The sequence below is a fragment of the Salvelinus alpinus genome, chromosome 3, assembly GCF_045679555.1.
Source record: "Salvelinus alpinus chromosome 3, SLU_Salpinus.1, whole genome shotgun sequence".
Lineage (NCBI taxonomy): Eukaryota > Metazoa > Chordata > Actinopteri > Salmoniformes > Salmonidae > Salvelinus > Salvelinus alpinus.
In genome coordinates, this window is record NC_092088.1 from 4,385,948 (window position 1) to 4,404,550 (window position 18,603).

At 53.6% G+C, this 18,603-nt stretch overlaps 1 protein-coding gene across 1 annotated transcript in view; it reads right to left on the reverse strand.

The window, feature by feature from the left end:
* The window catches only part of jag1b (jagged canonical Notch ligand 1b), a 99,651-nt gene that overhangs the window by 164 nt on the left and 80,884 nt on the right, over positions 1-18,603 (reverse strand). The window contains exons 16-21 of the mRNA XM_071391082.1: positions 17,574-17,687; positions 16,653-16,766; positions 13,290-13,406; positions 10,068-10,095; positions 8,136-8,221; positions 5,125-5,235 (exon numbers count right to left, since the gene is read on the reverse strand). Coding sequence (XP_071247183.1) covers positions 5,125-5,235; positions 8,136-8,221; positions 10,068-10,095; positions 13,290-13,406; positions 16,653-16,766; positions 17,574-17,687 — 570 coding nt within the window. The remainder of the gene's footprint in view (positions 1-5,124; positions 5,236-8,135; positions 8,222-10,067; positions 10,096-13,289; positions 13,407-16,652; positions 16,767-17,573; positions 17,688-18,603) is intronic.

Genomic DNA, 18,603 nt, shown 5'->3' on the forward strand with positions numbered 1-18,603 from the left:
GCCTGTGTTAACCTGCCTTCCTGACAGACAGCCTGTGTTAACCTGCCTTCCTGACAGACAGCCTGTGTTAACCTGCCTTCCTGACAGACAGCCTGTGTTAACCTGCCTTCCTGACAGACAGCCTGTGTTAACCTGCCTTCCTGACAGACAGCCTGTGTTAACCTGCCTTCCTGACAGACAGCCTGTGTTAACCTGCCTTCCTGACAGACAGCCTGTGTTAACCTGCCTTCCTGACAGACAGCCTGTGTTAACCTGCCTTCCTGACAGACAGCCTGTGTTAACCTGCCTTCCTGACAGACAGCCTGTGTTAACCTGCCTTCCTGACAGACAGCCTGTGTTAACCTGCCTTCCTGACAGACAGCCTGTGTTAACCTGCCTTCCTGACAGACAGCCTGTGTTAACCTGCCTTCCTGACAGACAGCCTGTGTTAACCTGCCTTCCTGACAGACAGCCTGTGTTAACCTGCCTTCCTGACAGACAGCCTGTGTTAACCTGCCTTCCTGACAGACAGCCTGTGTTAACCTGCCTTCCTGACAGACAGCCTGTGTTAACCTGCCTTCCTGACAGACAGCCTGTGTTAACCTGCCTTCCTGACAGACAGCCTGTGTTAACCTGCCTTCCTGACAGACAGCCTGTGTTAACCTGCCTTCCTGACAGACAGCCTGTGTTAACCTGCCTTCCTGACAGACAGCCTGTGTTAACCTGCCTTCCTGACAGACAGCCTGTGTTAACCTGCCTTCCTGACAGACAGCCTGTGTTAACCTGCCTTCCTGACAGACAGCCTGTGTTAACCTGCCTTCCTGACAGACAGCCTGTGTTAACCTGCCTTCCTGACAGACAGCCTGTGTTAACCTGCCTTCCTGACAGACAGCCTGTGTTAACCTGCCTTCCTGACAGACAGCCTGTGTTAACCTGCCTTCCTGACAGACAGCCTGTGTTAACCTGCCTTCCTGACAGACAGCCTGTGTTAACCTGCCTTCCTGACAGACAGCCTGTGTTAACCTGCCTTCCTGACAGACAGCCAGTGTTAACCTGCCTTCCTGACAGACAGCCTAGTGTTAACCTGCCTTCCTGACAGACAGCCTGTGTTAACCTGCCTTCCTGACAGACAGCCAGTGTTAACCTGCCTTCCTGACAGACAGCCTGTGTTAACCTGCCTTCCTGACAGACAGCCTGTGTTAACCTGCCTTCCTGACAGACAGCCTGTGTTAACCTGCCTTCCTGACAGACAGCCTGTGTTAACCTGCCTTCCTGACAGACAGCCTGTGTTAACCTGCCTTCCTGACAGACAGCCTGTGTTAACCTGCCTTCCTGACAGACAGCCATGTGTTAACCTGCCTTCCTGACAGACAGCCTGTGTTAACCTGCCTTCCTGACAGACAGCCTGTGTTAACCTGCCTTCCTGACAGACAGTCTGTGTTAACCTGCCTTCCTGACAGACAGCCAGTGTTAACCTGCCTTCCTGACAGACAGCCTGTGTTAACCTGCCTTCCTGACAGACAGCCTGTGTTAACCTGCCTTCCTGACAGACAGCCAGTGTTAACCTGCCTTCCTGACAGACAGCCTGTGTTAACCTGCCTTCCTGACAGACAGCCAGTGTTAACCTGCCTTCCTGACAGACAGCCTGTGTTAACCTGCCTTCCTGACAGACAGCCTGTGTTAACCTGCCTTCCTGACAGACAGCCTGTGTTAACCTGCCTTCCTGACAGACAGCCTGTGTTAACCTGCCTTCCTGACAGACAGCCAGTGTTAACCTGCCTTCCTGACTGACTGTGTTAACCTGCCTTCCTGACTGACTGTGTTAACCTGCCTTCCTGACAGACAGCCTGTGTTAACCTGCCTTCCTGACAGACAGCCTGTGTTAACCTGCCTTCCTGACAGACAGCCTGTGTTAACCTGCCTTCCTGACAGACAGCCTGTGTTAACCTGCCTTCCTGACAGACAGCCTGTGTTAACCTGCCTTCCTGACAGACAGCCAGTGTTAACCTGCCTTCCTGACAGACAGCCTGTGTTAACCTGCCTTCCTGACAGACAGCCTGTGTTAACCTGCCTTCCTGACAGACAGCCTGTGTTAACCTGCCTTCCTGACAGACAGCCTGTGTTAACCTGCCTTCCTGACAGACAGCCTGTGTTAACCTGCCTTCCTGACAGACAGCCTGTGTTAACCTGCCTTCCTGACAGACAGCCCGTGTTAACCTGCCTTCCTGACAGACAGCCTGTGTTAACCTGCCTTCCTGACAGACAGCCTGTGTTAACCTGCCTTCCTGACAGACAGCCTGTGTTAACCTGCCTTCCTGACAGACAGCCTGTGTTAACCTGCCTTCCTGACAGACAGCCTGTGTTAACCTGCCTTCCTGACAGACAGTCTGTGTTAACCTGCCTTCCTGACAGACAGCCAGTGTTAACCTGCCTTCCTGACAGACAGCCTGTGTTAACCTACCTTCCTGACAGACAGCCAGTGTTAACCTGCCTTCCTGACAGACAGCCTGTGTTAACCTGCCTTCCTGACAGACAGCCTGTGTTAACCTACCTTCCTGACAGACAGTCTGTGTTAACCTGCCTTCCTGACAGACAGCCAGTGTTAACCTGCCTTCCTGACAGACAGCCAGTGTTAACCTGCCTTCCTGACAGACAGTCTGTGTTAACCTGCCTTCCTGACAGACAGCCAGTGTTAACCTGCCTTCCTGACAGACAGCCTGTGTTAACCTGCCTTCCTGACAGACAGCCTGTGTTAACCTGCCTTCCTGACAGACAGCCTGTGTTAACCTGCCTTCCTGACAGACAGCCAGTGTTAACCTGCCTTCCTGACAGACAGCCTGTGTTAACCTGCCTTCCTGACAGACAGCCTGTGTTAACCTGCCTTCCTGACAGACAGCCAGTGTTAACCTGCCTTCCTGACAGACAGCCAGTGTTAACCTGCCTTCCTGACAGACAGCCTGTGTTAACCTGCCTTCCTGACAGACAGCCAGTGTTAACCTGCCTTCCTGACAGACAGTCTGTGTTAACCTGCCTTCCTGACAGACAGTCTGTGTTAACCTGCCTTCCTGACAGACAGCCAGTGTTAACCTGCCTTCCTGACAGACAGCCTGTGTTAACCTGCCTTCCTGACAGACAGCCTGTGTTAACCTGCCTTCCTGACAGACAGCCAGTGTTAACCTGCCTTCCTGACAGACAGCCTGTGTTAACCTGCCTTCCTGACAGACAGCCAGTGTTAACCTGCCTTCCTGACAGACAGCCAGTGTTAACCTGCCTTCCTGACAGACAGCCTGTGTTAACCTGCCTTCCTGACAGACAGCCTGTGTTAACCTGCCTTCCTGACAGACAGCCTGTGTTAACCTGCCTTCCTGACAGACAGCCAGTGTTAACCTGCCTTCCTGACTGACTGTGTTAACCTGCCTTCCTGACTGACTGTGTTAACCTGCCTTCCTGACAGACAGCCTGTGTTAACCTGCCTTCCTGACAGACAGCCAGTGTTAACCTGCCTTCCTGACTGACTGTGTTAACCTGCCTTCCTGACAGACAGCCTGTGTTAACCTGCCTTCCTGACAGACAGCCTGTGTTAACCTGCCTTCCTGACAGACAGCCAGTGTTAACCTGCCTTCCTGACTGACTGTGTTAACCTGCCTTCCTGACAGACAGCCTGTGTTAACCTGCCTTCCTGACAGACAGCCTGTGTTAACCTGCCTTCCTGACAGACAGCCTGTGTTAACCTACCTTCCTGACAGACAGCCAGTGTTAACCTGCCTTCCTGACAGACAGCCAGTGTTAACCTGCCTTCCTGACAGACAGCCTGTGTTAACCTGCCTTCCTGACAGACAGCCAGTGTTAACCTGCCTTCCTGACAGACAGCCTGTGTTAACCTGCCTTCCTGACAGACAGCCAGTGTTAACCTGCCTTCCTGACAGACAGCCAGTGTTAACCTGCCTTCCTGACAGACAGCCTGTGTTAACCTGCCTTCCTGACAGACAGCCAGTGTTAACCTGCCTTCCTGACAGACAGCCAGTGTTAACCTGCCTTCCTGACAGACAGCCTGTGTTAACCTGCCTTCCTGACAGACAGCCTGTGTTAACCTGCCTTCCTGACAGACAGCCTGTGTTAACCTGCCTTCCTGACAGACAGCCTGTGTTAACCTGCCTTCCTGACAGACAGCCTGTGTTAACCTGCCTTCCTGACAGACAGCCTGTGTTAACCTGCCTTCCTGACAGACAGCCTGTGTTAACCTGCCTTCCTGACAGACAGCCTGTGTTAACCTGCCTTCCTGACAGACAGCCTGTGTTAACCTGCCTTCCTGACAGACAGCCTGTGTTAACCTGCCTTCCTGACAGACAGCCTGTGTTAACCTGCCTTCCTGACAGACAGCCTGTGTTAACCTGCCTTCCTGACAGACAGCCTGTGTTAACCTGCCTTCCTGACAGACAGCCTGTGTTAACCTGCCTTCCTGACAGACAGCCTGTGTTAACCTGCCTTCCTGACAGACAGCCTGTGTTAACCTGCCTTCCTGACAGACAGCCTGTGTTAACCTGCCTTCCTGACAGACAGCCTGTGTTAACCTGCCTTCCTGACAGACAGCCTGTGTTAACCTGCCTTCCTGACAGACAGCCTGTGTTAACCTGCCTTCCTGACAGACAGCCTGTGTTAACCTGCCTTCCTGACAGACAGCCTGTGTTAACCTGCCTTCCTGACAGACAGCCTGTGTTAACCTGCCTTCCTGACAGACAGCCTGTGTTAACCTGCCTTCCTGACAGACAGCCTGTGTTAACCTGCCTTCCTGACAGACAGCCTGTGTTAACCTGCCTTCCTGACAGACAGCCTGTGTTAACCTGCCTTCCTGACAGACAGCCTGTGTTAACCTGCCTTCCTGACAGACAGCCTGTGTTAACCTGCCTTCCTGACAGACAGCCAGTGTTAACCTGCCTTCCTGACAGACAGCCTGTGTTAACCTGCCTTCCTGACAGACAGCCTGTGTTAACCTGCCTTCCTGACAGACAGCCTGTGTTAACCTGCCTTCCTGACAGACAGCCAGTGTTAACCTGCCTTCCTGACAGACAGCCAGTGTTAACCTGCCTTCCTGACAGACAGCCTGTGTTAACCTGCCTTCCTGACAGACAGCCAGTGTTAACCTACCTTCACAGCGTGGTCCAGCTCTGTCTTGGGGACACAGGCAGCGGTAGCCATTGATCTCATCAATACAGCTAGAACCAGAGATGCAGGGAGAAGACTGGCACTCGTTGATATCTAAAAACACACACACACACACACACACACACACACGAGAGAATAAAACAGGGGTCAGGAACACTCTCGTTATGATCAACATCAAGACAGTTAGATTAGTGAGCTGACTTTTAAATCACACCCTCTAGAGCACAAACAGTCAACAACAGACTGGCAAACAGTCGTCAACAGACTGGCAAACAGTCGACAACAACAGACTGGCAAACAGTCGTCAACAACAGACTGGCAAACAGTCGACAACAACAGACTGGCAAACAGTCGACAACAACAGACTGGCAAACAGTCGACAACAACAGACTGGCAAACAGTCGACAACAACAGACTGGCAAACAGTCGACAACAACAGACTGGCAAACAGTCGTCAACAACAGACTGGCAAACAGTCGTCAACAACAGACTGGCAAACAGTCGACAACAACAGACTGGCAAACAGTCGTCAACGTCAACAGACTGGCAAACAGTCGTCAACGTCAACAGACTGGCAAACAGTCGTCAACGTCAACAGACTGGCAAACAGTCGTCACCAGACTGGCAAACAGTCGTCACCAGACTGGCAAACAGTCGTCACCAGACTGGCAAACAGTCGTCACCAGACTGGCAAACAGTCGTCACCAGACTGGCAAACAGTCGTCACCAGACTGGCAAACAGTCGTCACCAGACTGGCAAACAGTCGTCAACAGACTGGCAAACAGTCGTCAACGTCAACAGACTGGCAAACAGTCGTCAACGTCAACAGACTGGCAAACAGTCGTCAACGTCAACAGACTGGCAAACAGTCGTCAACGTCAACAGACTGGCAAACAGTCGACAACAGACTGGCAAACAGTCGACAACAACAGACTGGCAAACAGTCGTCAACAACAGACTGGCAAACAGTCGTCAACAACAGACTGGCAAACAGTCGACAACAACAGACTGGCAAACAGTCGACAACAACAGACTGGCAAACAGTCGACAACAGACTGGCAAACAGTCAACAACAGACTGGCAAACAGTCGTCAACAACAGACTGGCAAACAGTCGTCAACAACAGACTGGCAAACAGTCGACAACAACAGACTGGCAAACAGTCGACAACAACAGACTGGCAAACAGTCGACACCAGACTGGCAAACAGTCGTCAACAGACTGGCAAACAGTCAACAACAGACTGGCAAACAGTCGTCACCAGACTGGCAAACAGTCGACAACAACAGACTGGCAAACAGTCGACAACAACAGACTGGCAAACAGTCCACAACAACAGACTGGCAAACAGTCCACAACAACAGACTGGCAAACAGTCGTCAACAGACTGGCAAACAGTCGACAACAACAGACTGGCAAACAGTCGACAACAACAGACTGGCAAACAGTCCACAACAACAGACTGGCAAACAGTCACCAAATCAGCCCAGATGTATTATCCATCTCCCTCCTCCTCCTCCTACACCAGACCCAGGGTCTCCCTCCCTCCTCCTCCTCCTCCTACACCAGACCCAGGGTCTCCCTCCCTCCTCCTCCTCCTCCTACACCAGACCCAGGGTCTCCCTCCCTCCTCCTACACCAGACCCAGGGTCTCCCTCCCTCCTCCTACACCAGACCCAGGGTCTCCCTCCCTCCTCCTACACCAGACCCAGGGTCTCCCTCCCTCCTCCTACACCAGACCCAGGGTCTCCCTCCCTCCTCCTACACCAGACCCAGGGTCTCCCTCCCTCCTCCTACACCAGACCCAGGGTCTCTCCTCCCTCACCAGACCCAGGGTCTCCTCCTCCTACACCAGACCCAGGGTCTCCCTCCCTCCTCCTACACCAGACCCAGGGTCTCCCTCCCTCCTCCTACACCAGACCCAGGGTCTCCCTCCCTCCTCCTACACCAGACCCAGGGTCTCCCTCCCTCCTCCTACACCAGACCCAGGGTCTCCCTCCCTCCTCCTACACCAGACCCAGGGTCTCCCTCCCTCCTACACCAGACCCAGGGTCTCCCTCCCTCCTACACCAGACCCAGGGTCTCCCTCCTTCCTACACCAGACCCAGGGTCTCCCTCCTCCTCCTCCTACACCAGACCCAGGGTCTCCCTCCTCCTCCTCCTACACCAGACCCAGGGTCTCCCTCCTCCTCCTCCTACACCAGACCCAGGGTCTCCCTCCTCCTCCTCCTACACCAGACCCAGGGTCTCCCTCCTCCTCCTCCTACACCAGACCCAGGGTCTCCCTCCTCCTCCTCCTACACCAGACCCAGGGTCTCCCTCCTCCTCCTCCTACACCAGACCCAGGGTCTCCCTCCTCCTCCTCCTACACCAGACCCAGGGTCTCCCTCCCTCTACATTAGAGGCATGATCACTAGCAGGCATGTAGAGAGCTGCAGGCTGGACCTGCAGAACAAAGCCTTGTGAACAGACAGGAGGCATGTAGAAACCATCTGAAAGCCTTTAAGAGGAAAACAATCAGAGTAACCAGAGAGCACCGCTACGTGTGTGTGTGTGTGTGTGTGTGTGTGTGTGTGTGTGTGTGTGTGTGTGTGTGTGTGTGTGTGTGTGTGTTAACACGGATCGGTTGATTAGCTGTTGGCCTTGTAAGCCAGCCTGCCCCAAGACTGTCAAGGCAGCGCAGTGTGTGTGTGTGTGTGTGTGTGTGTGTGTGTAATCCAGAGCCCAACAGTGACAGACAGGGCCAAGATCGAGGCTGGCCCCGGTGAGGCCGGAAATGGCCCGATGCCCAAAGCTCCGATAATTAGCCGGCTAGACTGTCCCATCACTCATGTCCCCACTCCTCATCCCCGGGGGACGGAGGAGAGGGTGAGGAAGGATGGGTGAGGCAGGGTGAAGAGGGGAGAGAGGCAGGGGTGAGAGAGAGTGAGAGAAGATGGGTGAGGCAGGGGAGAGAGGGTGAGGAGACAGGAGAGTCCATGTTAATACGTACTGATCCTGCAGTCTGGCCCAGCGAAGCCTGGAGCACATTCACATCGATACCAGTTATCTCCATCTACACACGTCCCACTGTTATAACTGGAGAGAGGAGAGGAGGGAGGAGAGAGAGAGGAGAGAGAGAGAGGTCAGTTATTTCCATCTACACACGACCCACTGTTATAACTGGAGAGAGAGAGGTCAGTTATCTCCATCTACACACATCCCACTGTTATAACGAGAGAGAGGGAGAGAGAGAGAGAGAGAGAGAGAGAGAGGTCAGTTATCTCCATCTACACACATCCCACTGTTATAACGAGAGAGAGGAGAGAGAGAGGAGAGAGGAGGGAGGAGAGAGAGGACAGAGAGAGGTCAGTTATCTCCATCTACACACGTCCCACTGTTATAACGAGAGCGAGAGAGAGGAGAGAGAGAGAGAGGAGGGAGGAGGGAGAGGAGAGAGAGAGGTCAGTTATCTCCATCTACACACGTCCCACTGTTATAACGAGAGCGAGAGAGAGGAGAGAGAGAGAGAGGAGGGAGGAGGGAGAGAGAGGTCAGTTATCTCCATCTACACACGTCCCACTGTTATAACGAGAGCGAGAGAGAGGAGAGAGAGAGAGAGGAGGGAGGAGGGAGAGAGAGGTCAGTTATCTCCATCTACACACGTCCCACTGTTATAACGAGAGCGAGAGAGAGGAGAGAGAGGAGGGAGGAGGGAGAGGAGAGAGAGAGGTCAGTTATCTCCATCTACACACATCCCACTGTCAGTTTCAGTTCAACATTTAAGTCAGTCTACCCTGAGTCTCTCTGTCTGCATCCCAACTGGTACCCTGTTCCCTACGACGTGCACCAGGGGTCCTGGTCAGTGCACTACGGGTCCTGGTCAGACGCAGTGCACTATGCAGGGAACAGGGTGCCATTTGGACCGAGCCTCAGACTAGGCAGGAGGACATCCTTGACAACTACACCACCATTATAACACATTCTATTGAATGATGGAAATTCCCCTTCCTCCATCCATTTCTCCCTGCGTCCCAAATGCCACCCTATATAGTGCACTACTTTAGACCAGAGCCCTATGGCACCCTATTCCCTATATAGTGCACTACTTTAGACCAGAGCCCCATATGTCCCGGTCTGAAGTAGTGCACTACATAGGGAATAGGGTGACATTTTGGATGTACATCTAAAGTGTTCTGGTCTCCTTTAAATGACCAGATGAGTATTTCTGTGATTCTCAGCCAGCTCCCACTACCTGAGGTAAAACACACACACACACACACACACACACACACACGGAGCACCGAGTGAACAACGAGCTGTGGGTTAGGCTGAACGTACACTAGGAATGACCTGGAGAGAGAGAGAGAGGGGTGAAGATGGGAGGAAAGGAGAGAGAGGGGTGAAGATGGGAGGAAAGGAGAGAGGGGTGTGTCGGTGGGAAAGAGAGAGAGAGAGACAGAGAGACAGAGAGGGGTGAAGATGGGAGGAAAGGAGAGAGAGAGAGAGAGACAGAGACAGAGGGGTGAAGATGGGAAGAAAGGAGAGAGAGGGGTGAAGATGGGAGGAAAGGAGAGAGAGAGAGAGAGAGAGAGAGACAGAGAGGGGTGAAGATGGGAAGAAAGGAGAGAGAGAGAGAGACAGAGAGAGACAGAGACAGAGGGGTGAAGATGGGAGGAAAGGAGAGAAGGGTGTGTCGGTGGGAAAGAGAGACAGAGACAGAGAGAGAGAGAGACAGAAAGAGCCTACAGGTGAGAAACTAACAGCAGTACAGACTGAAGAACAAATCTGGGTTCAGATACTATTCAACATTATTTAAAATACTTAAGCTGGGCTTGAATGAGCGTCGGATAGTACTTGAACCCAGGCACGGTGCAGAGAAGCACCCTGTCATGTTCTGTTCACGCTTGTTTGACTCTATAGAAAATGTTTATCTTCCACTTACCACGGGTGTGGGTTGCAGTCGTTGGTATCTGAGAGAGAGAGAGAGAGAGAGAGAGAGATTGTGTTATTTTTCACACGCATGTGAGCAGAGGAGAAGACAACAGCGGAGCGGTCATGTCGGAGCGGTCATGTCCCGAGGCGTGTTTTTAGCGCGTAGTCTTGGCATGTTGTGTTTAGCGTGTTCAGCTGTGTGTCCCCCCGATGTCTCTGTCTGGGTTATTGACTCAACAGAACAAACAGCGTCGCCTCTCAAACAGCTCGCGGGAAACAGCTCCACCCTGCGCCAGGTAGTCTGGTGATTGAGAACATTGGGTCGCTGGTTCGAATCCCCGAGTCGGCAATGTGAAAAGATCTGCCGTTCTGCCCTTGAGCAAAGCGGTTAACCACAAACAAAAACAACCGCTGTCTGGGCGTCGATTAAAGCGGCCCCCTAAACCTCTCTGATTCAGAGGGTTAAATGCAGAAGACACATTTCGGGTGGAATACATTCAGTTGGACAACAACTGACTGGGTATCCCCTTTCCCCTGCGCCAGTACCCCTCTACCCTCAGACCATTTCTCCGTCATTAAGCATTTTGGGAAGTCATGTTATGGAGAGAGTGTGTGTGTGTGTGTGTGTGTGTGTGTGTGTGTGTGTGTGTGTGTGTGTGTCAGCCTGGAGATCACAGGGAAGACAGCAGAAAGGGAGAGATGGAAAAAGGGAGAGTAAAGGAGGGAGAGAGTAAAGGAGGGAGAGAGTAAAGGAGGGAGAGGAGGGAGAGAGCAGAGGAGGGACAGAGAGAGAGAGAGAGCAGAGGAGGGAGAGAGAGAGAGCAGAGGGGTGAAGAGAGAGAGAGCAGAGGAGGGAGAGAGAGAGCAGAGGAGGGAGAGAGAGAGCAGAGGGGTGAAGAGAGAGAGCAGAGGAGGGAGAGAGAGAGCAGAGGGGTGAAGAGAGAGAGAGCAGAGGAGGGAGAGAGAGAGCAGAGGGGTGAAGAGAGAGAGAGCAGAGGAGAGAGAGAGCAGAGGGGTGAAGAGAGAGAGAGCAGAGGAGGGAGAGAGAGAGAGAGCAGAGGAGGGAGAGAGAGAGAGAGCAGAGGAGGGAGAGAGAGAGCAGAGGGGTGAAGAGAGAGAGATCAGAGGAGGGAGAGAGAGAGCAGAGGGGTGAAGAGAGAGAGAGCAGAGGAGGGAGAGAGAGAGAGAGCAGAGGAGGGAGAGAGAGAGAGAGCAGAGGAGGGAGAGAGAGAGCAGAGGGGTGAAGAGAGAGAGAGCAGAGGGGTGAAGAGAGAGAGAGCAGAGGAGGGAGAGAGAGAGAGCAGAGGAGGGAGAGGAGGGAGAGAGGAGAGGAGTGAGAGAGGGAGAGAGCAGAGGAGGGACAGAGAGAGAGCAGAGGAGGGAGAGAGAGAGAGAGCAGAGGAGGAGAGAGAGAGCAGAGGGGTGAAGAACTAGTAGACATGTCACAGTTTGGACAGGAATGCACAGAGAGGGAGGGGGGGGAGAAAGGGGAGAACATCTGTCTCAACTTTCCTCCTATTAACCTTCCACTCCTCCTCTCATTTTCCTCTCATGGCCAACAACAGCCTCAAGCGTCCAGCCAGAGAAGGAGGGAAGGACGGAGATAAAAGAAAAGGTACGGGCGAGAGAGAAAACAGAAGGTGGAGGTGAACACGGCAGTCTTAACACCAGATGTGACTCCGGTGGTGAACAGGGCAGTCTTTACATCAGATGTGACTCCGGTGGTGAACAGGGCAGTCTTTACATCAGATGTGACTCCGGTGGTGAACAGGGCAGTCTTTACATCAGATGTGACTCCGGTGGTGAACAGGGCAGTCTTTACATCAGATGTGACTCCGGTGGTGAACAGGGCAGTCTTTACATCAGATGTGACTCCGGTGGTGAACAGGGCAGTCCTTACATCAGATGTGACTCCGGTGGTGAACACGACAGTCTTAACATCAGATGTGACTCCGGTTGTGAACACGACAGTCTTTACATCAGATGTGACTCCGGTTGTGAACACGGCAGTCCTTACATCAGATGTGACTCCGGTGGTGAACAGGGCAGTCTTTACATCAGATGTGACTCCGGTGGTGAACAGGGCAGTCTTTACATCAGATGTGACTCCGGTGGTGAACAGGGCAGTCTTTACATCAGATGTGACTCCGGTGGTGAACAGGGCAGTCCTTACATCAGATGTGACTCCGGTGGTGAACACGACAGTCTTAACATCAGATGTGACTCCGGTTGTGAACACGACAGTCTTAACATCAGATGTGACTCCGGTTGTGAACACGGCAGTCCTTACATCAGATGTGACTCCGGTGGTGAACAGGGCAGTCTTTACATCAGATGTGACTCCGGTGGTGAACACGGCAGTCTTTACATCAGATGTGACTCCGGTGGTGAACAGGGCAGTCTTTACATCAGATGTGACTCAGGTGGTGAACAGGGCAGTCTTTACATCAGATGTGACTCCGGTGGTGAACAGGGCAGTCCTTACATCAGATGTGACTCCGGTGGTGAACACGACAGTCTTAACATCAGATGTGACTCCGGTTGTGAACACGACAGTCTTTACATCAGATGTGACTCCGGTTGTGAACACGGCAGTCCTTACATCAGATGTGACTCCGGTGGTGAACAGGGCAGTCTTTACATCAGATGTGACTCCGGTGGTGAACAGGGCAGTCTTTACATCAGATGTGACTCCGGTGGTGAACAGGGCAGTCTTTACATCAGATGTGACTCCGGTGGTGAACAGGGCAGTCTTTACATCAGATGTGACTCCGGTGGTGAACAGGGCAGTCTTTACATCAGATGTGACTCCGGTGGTGAACACGGCAGTCTTTACATCAGATGTGACTCCGGTGGTGAACACGGCAGTCTTAACATCAGATGTGACTCCGGTAGTGAACACGGCAGTCCTTACATCAGATGTGACTCCGGTGGTGAACACGGCAGTCTTTACATCAGATGTGACTCCGGTGGTGAACACGGCGGTCCTTACATCAGATGTGACTCCGGTGGTGAACAGGGCAGTCTTTACATCAGATGTGACTCCGGTGGTGAACACGGCAGTCTTAACATCAGATGTGACTCCGGTAGTGAACACGGCAGTCCTTACATCAGATGTGACTCCGGTGGTGAACAGGGCAGTCTTTACATCAGATGTGACTCCGGTTGTATTTAGACAGCCCATGCATGACTGTGGATAAAAGTGTATTCTAAAATGGCATTGTACACTCACTCTGTTTACAGGTGTCTCCCTCCCAGCCCTCCTTGCAGACGCAGGTGAAGGAGTCTCCGCTGGTCACACAGGTTCCGCCGTACTCACAGGGGTTAGGAAGACAGCTGCTGTTCTTAGCTAGGAGAGGAAAAAGTTTGTTTCAGTTGTCAGACAGGTTCCCCCGTACTCACAGAGTGGTTCCTTCCTCTGAGGGAATCTACTTGTGTGATCTCCAAAACAAATTATCAGAGAGATCAGGCCTTTTTTAAGGACACAACTCAACAGAGACGGGGGAGGAGGGGGAAAGGAGAGAGGGGTGGTGGGACCGCAAGAGAGAATGTCTCTATAACCCCTGGGAAGCATATGTACCAGGCAGCAGTCCACCCAGACTAACTCACCTATATTACAAGTAGCCCCTCCCTCCCATCCAGACTAACTCACCTATATTACAGGTAGCCCCTCCCTCCCATCCAGACTAACTCACCTATATTACAGGTAGCCCCTCCCTCCCATCCAGACTAACTCACCTATATTACAGGTAGCCCCTCCCTCCCATCCAGACTAACTCACCTATATTACAGGTAGCCCCTCCCTCCCATCCAGACTAACTCACCTATATTACAGGTAGCCCCTCCCTCCCATCCAGACTAACTCACCTATATTACAGGTAGCCCCTCCCTCCCATCCAGACTAACTCACCTATATTACAGGTAGCCCCTCCGTCCCACCCAGACTAACTCACCTATATTACAGGTATCCCCCTCCCTCCCATCCAGACTAACTCACCTATATTACAGGTAGCCCCTCCCACCCACCCAGACTAACTCACCTATATTACAGGTAGCCCCTCCCTCCCACCCAGACTAACTCACCTATATTACAGGTATCCCCCTCCCTCCCATCCAGACTAACTCACCTATATTACAGGTAGCCCCTCCCACCCATCCAGACTAACTCACCTATATTACAGGTAGCCCCTCCCACCCATCCAGACTAACTCACCTATATTACAGGTAGCCCCTCCCACCCATCCAGACTAACTCACCTATATTACAGGTAGCCCCTCCCTCCCACCCAGACTAACTCACCTATATTACAGGTAGCCCCTCCCATCCAGACTAACTCACCTATATTACAGGTAGCCCCTCCCACCCATCCAGACTAACTCACCTATATTACAGGTAGCCCCTCCCTCCCACCCAGACTAACTCACCTATATTACAGGTAGCCCCTCCCATCCAGACTAACTCACCTATATTACAGGTAGCCCCTCCCATCCAGACTAACTCACCTATATTACAGGTAGCCCCTCCCATCCATCCAGACTAACTCACCTATATTACAGGTAGCCCCTCCCTCCCACCCAGACTAACTCACCTATATTACAGGTAGCCCCTCCCTCCCACCCAGACTAACTCACCTATATTACAGGTAGCCCCTCCCACCCATCCAGACTAACTCACCTATATTACAGGTAGCCCCTCCCACCCATCCAGACTAACTCACCTATATTACAGGTAGCCCCTCCCACCCATCCAGACTAACTCACCTATATTACAGGTAGCCCCTCCCACCCATCCAGACTAACTCACCTATATTACAGGTAGCCCCTCCCATCCAGACTAACTCACCTATATTACAGGTAGCCCCTCCCTCCCACCCAGACTAACTCACCTATATTACAGGTAACCCCCTCCCTCCCATCCAGACTAACTCACCTATATTACAGGTAACCCCCTCCCTCCCACCCAGACTAACTCACCTATATTACAGGTAACCCCTCCCACCCAGACTAACTCACCTATATTACAGGTAGCCCCTCCCTCACACCCAGACTAACTCACCTATATTACAGGTAGCCCCTCCCTCACACCCAGACTAACTCACCTATATTACAGGTAGCCCCCTCCCTCCCTCCCACCCAGACTAACTCACCTATATTACAGGTATCCCCCTCCCTCCCATCCAGACTAACTCACCTATATTACAGGTAACCCCCTCCCTCCCACCCAGACTAACTCACCTATATTACAGGTAACCCCTCCCACCCAGACTAACTCACCTATATTACAGGTAACCCCTCCCACCCAGACTAACTCACCTATATTACAGGTATCCCCCTCCCTCCCACCCAGACTAACTCACCTATATTACAGGTATCCCCCTCCTTCCCACCCAGACTAACTCACCTATATTACAGGTAGCCCCTCCCATCCAGACTAAATCACCTATATTACAGGTAGCCCCTCCCTCCCACCCAGACTAACTCACCTATATTACAGGTAGCCCCTCCCTCCCACCCAGACTAACTCACCTATATTACAGGTAGCCCCTCCCACCCACCCAGACTAACTCACCTATATTACAGGTAGCCCCTCCCACCCAGACGAACTCACCTATATTACAGGTATCCCCCTCCCTCCCATCCAGACTAACTCACCTATATTACAGGTAGCCCCTCCCTCCCACCCAGACTAACTCACCTATATTACAGGTAGCCCCTCCCTCCCACCCAGACTAACTCACCTATATTACAGGTTGCCCCTCCCACCCAGACGAACTCACCTATATTACAGGTAGCCCCTCCCTCCCACCCAGACTAACTCACCTATATTACAGGTAGCCCCCTCCCTCCCATCCAGACTAACTCACCTATATTACAGGTATCCCCCTCCCTCCCATCCAGACTAACTCACCTATATTACAGGTAACCCCTCCCTCCCACCCAGACTAACTCACCTATATTACAGGTATCCCCCTCCCTCCCACCCAGACTAACTCACCTATATTACAGGTATCCCCCTCCCTCCCATCCAGACTAACTCACCTATATTACAGGTATCCCCCTCCCTCCCACCCAGACTAACTCACCTATATTACAGGTAGCCCCTCCCTCCCACCCAGACTAACTCACCTATATTACAGGTTGCCCCTCCCACCCAGACGAACTCACCTATATTACAGGTAGCCCCTCCCTCCCACCCAGACTAACTCACCTATATTACAGGTAGCCCCCTCCCTCCCATCCAGACTAACTCACCTATATTACAGGTATCCCCCTCCCTCCCATCCAGACTAACTCACCTATATTACAGGTAACCCCTCCCTCCCACCCAGACTAACTCACCTATATTACAGGTATCCCCCTCCCTCCCACCCAGACTAACTCACCTATATTACAGGTATCCCCCTCCCTCCCATCCAGACTAACTCACCTATATTACAGGTATCCCCCTCCCTCCCACCCAGACTAACTCACCTATATTACAGGTAGCCCCTCCCTCCCATCCAGACTAACTCACCTATATTACAGGTAACCCCTCCCACCCATCCAGACTAACTCACCTATATTACAGGTACCCCCTCCCACCCAGACTAACTCACCTATATTACAGGTAGCCCCCTCCCATCCAGGGGAACACTTGCACTGGAAGGTGTCCCCCTCGTCATGGCATGTTCCTCCGTTGTTACAGGTAGCCTCGTCACACTGGCTCTCACCTGGAGACACAGAGTTACAGAGTGTTTTCATAATGCACAGCTACCTGTGTGATGACATCCACACCTCAGCACATACCATGAACCTCCACAGGCTCACTACACTGGTAAATACAACATGAAAGGGAGGGAGAGAGACAGCCTGAGGGAGGGAGGGAGGGAGGGAGAGAGAGGGAGAGAGAGAGAGGGAGAGAGGGAGGGAGAGAGAGAGGGAGGGAGAGAGACAGCCTGAGGGAGGGAGGGAGAGAGATAGCGAGAGAGAGATAGCGAGAGAGCGAGAGAAAGAGATAGCGAGATAGCGAGAGAGAGATGGAGAGATGGAGAGACAGACTGAGGGAGGGAGGGAGAGAGTGAGAGATGGAGAGATGGAGAGACAGACTGAGGGAGGGAGGGAGGGAGGGAGGGAGTGAGTGAGTGAGTGAGTGAGTGAGTGAGTGAGTGAGTGAGTGAGTGAGTGAGTGAGTGAGTGAGTGAGTGAGTGAGTGAGAGAGAGAGACTGAGGGAGGGAGGGAGGGAGGAGAGGGAGGGGAGAGAGAGGGAGGGAGGGAGGGAGGAGAGGGAGGGAGAGAGAGAGGGAGGGAGGGAGAGAGGGAGGGAGGGAGAGAGGGAGGGAGGGAGGGAGGGAGGGAGGGAGGAGAGGGAGGGAGGGAGGGAGGGAGGGAGGGAGGGAGAGGGAGGGAGAGGGAGGGAGGGAGGGAGGGAGGGAGGGAGGGAGGGAGGGAGGGAGGGAGGGAGGGAGGGAGGGAGGGAGGAGAGGGAGGAGAGGGAGGGAGGGAGGGAGGGAGGGAGGGAGAGGAGAGGTGTTCTTACGGGAGTGGCAGGTCTTCCCCTTCCAGCCGTTCATACACTCACAGAAGAAATCAGTCACCAGGTCTCGACATGTTCCTCCATTATGGCATGGACTAGTGCTGCAGTCATCTATATCTGGAGGAGAGGAGGAGAGAGGAGAGGAGGGGAGAGAGGAGAGGAGGGAGGAGGAAGAGAGAAGAGGAGGAGGAGAGAGAAGAGAAGGGGGAGGAGAGAGGATGAGAGAGAGGAGAGGGAGAGGAGGAGAGGGAGTCAAACTTGTCTCAGGTTAAATTACTACCTTTACATAATGGTCATAATTACATGTAGCGACCTACTTAGTGAAACATATTTCATGCATTTATACGTGTCAAAGATGATGGGTAGGAATGTGGACTCTAGGAAGACTGGCGGTCGCTAAGGCATCAGCTAATGAGGATCTAGAGGCGGCGCTGCCGGGGGACCTGGTCTAGAGGCGGCGCTGCCGGGGGGCTGGTCTAGAGGCGGCGCTGCCGGGGGACCTGGTCTAGAGGCGGCGCTGCCGGGGACCTGGTCTAGAGGCGGCGCTGCCGGGGGGCTGGTCTAGAGGCGGCGCTGCCGGGGGGCTGGTCTAGAGGCGGCGCTGCCGGGGGGCTGGTCTAGGGGCGGCGCTGCCGGGGGGCTGGTCTAGAGGCGGCGCTGCCGGGGACCTGGTCTAGAGGCGGCGCTGCCGGGGGGCTGGTCTAGAGGCGGCGCTGCTGGGGGGCTGGTCTAGAGGCGGCGCTGCCGGGGGGCTGGTCTAGAGGCGGCGCTGCCGGGGGGGCTGGTCTAGAGGCGGCGCTGCCGGGGACCTGGTCTAGAGGCGGCACTGCCGGGGGGCTGGTCTAGAGGCGGCGCTGCCGGGGACCTGGTCTAGAGGCGGCGCTGCCGGGGGGCTGGTCTAGGGGCGGCGCTGCCGCGGGGCTGGTCTAGAGACGGCGCTGCCGAGAGGTAGTGTTGCCGGGGGGCTGGCCGAGGTCTGGAGGCAGCTGTCCGATCCCCCAGTCCGCCCCTCATAGTTCTCAACATGTAGAAT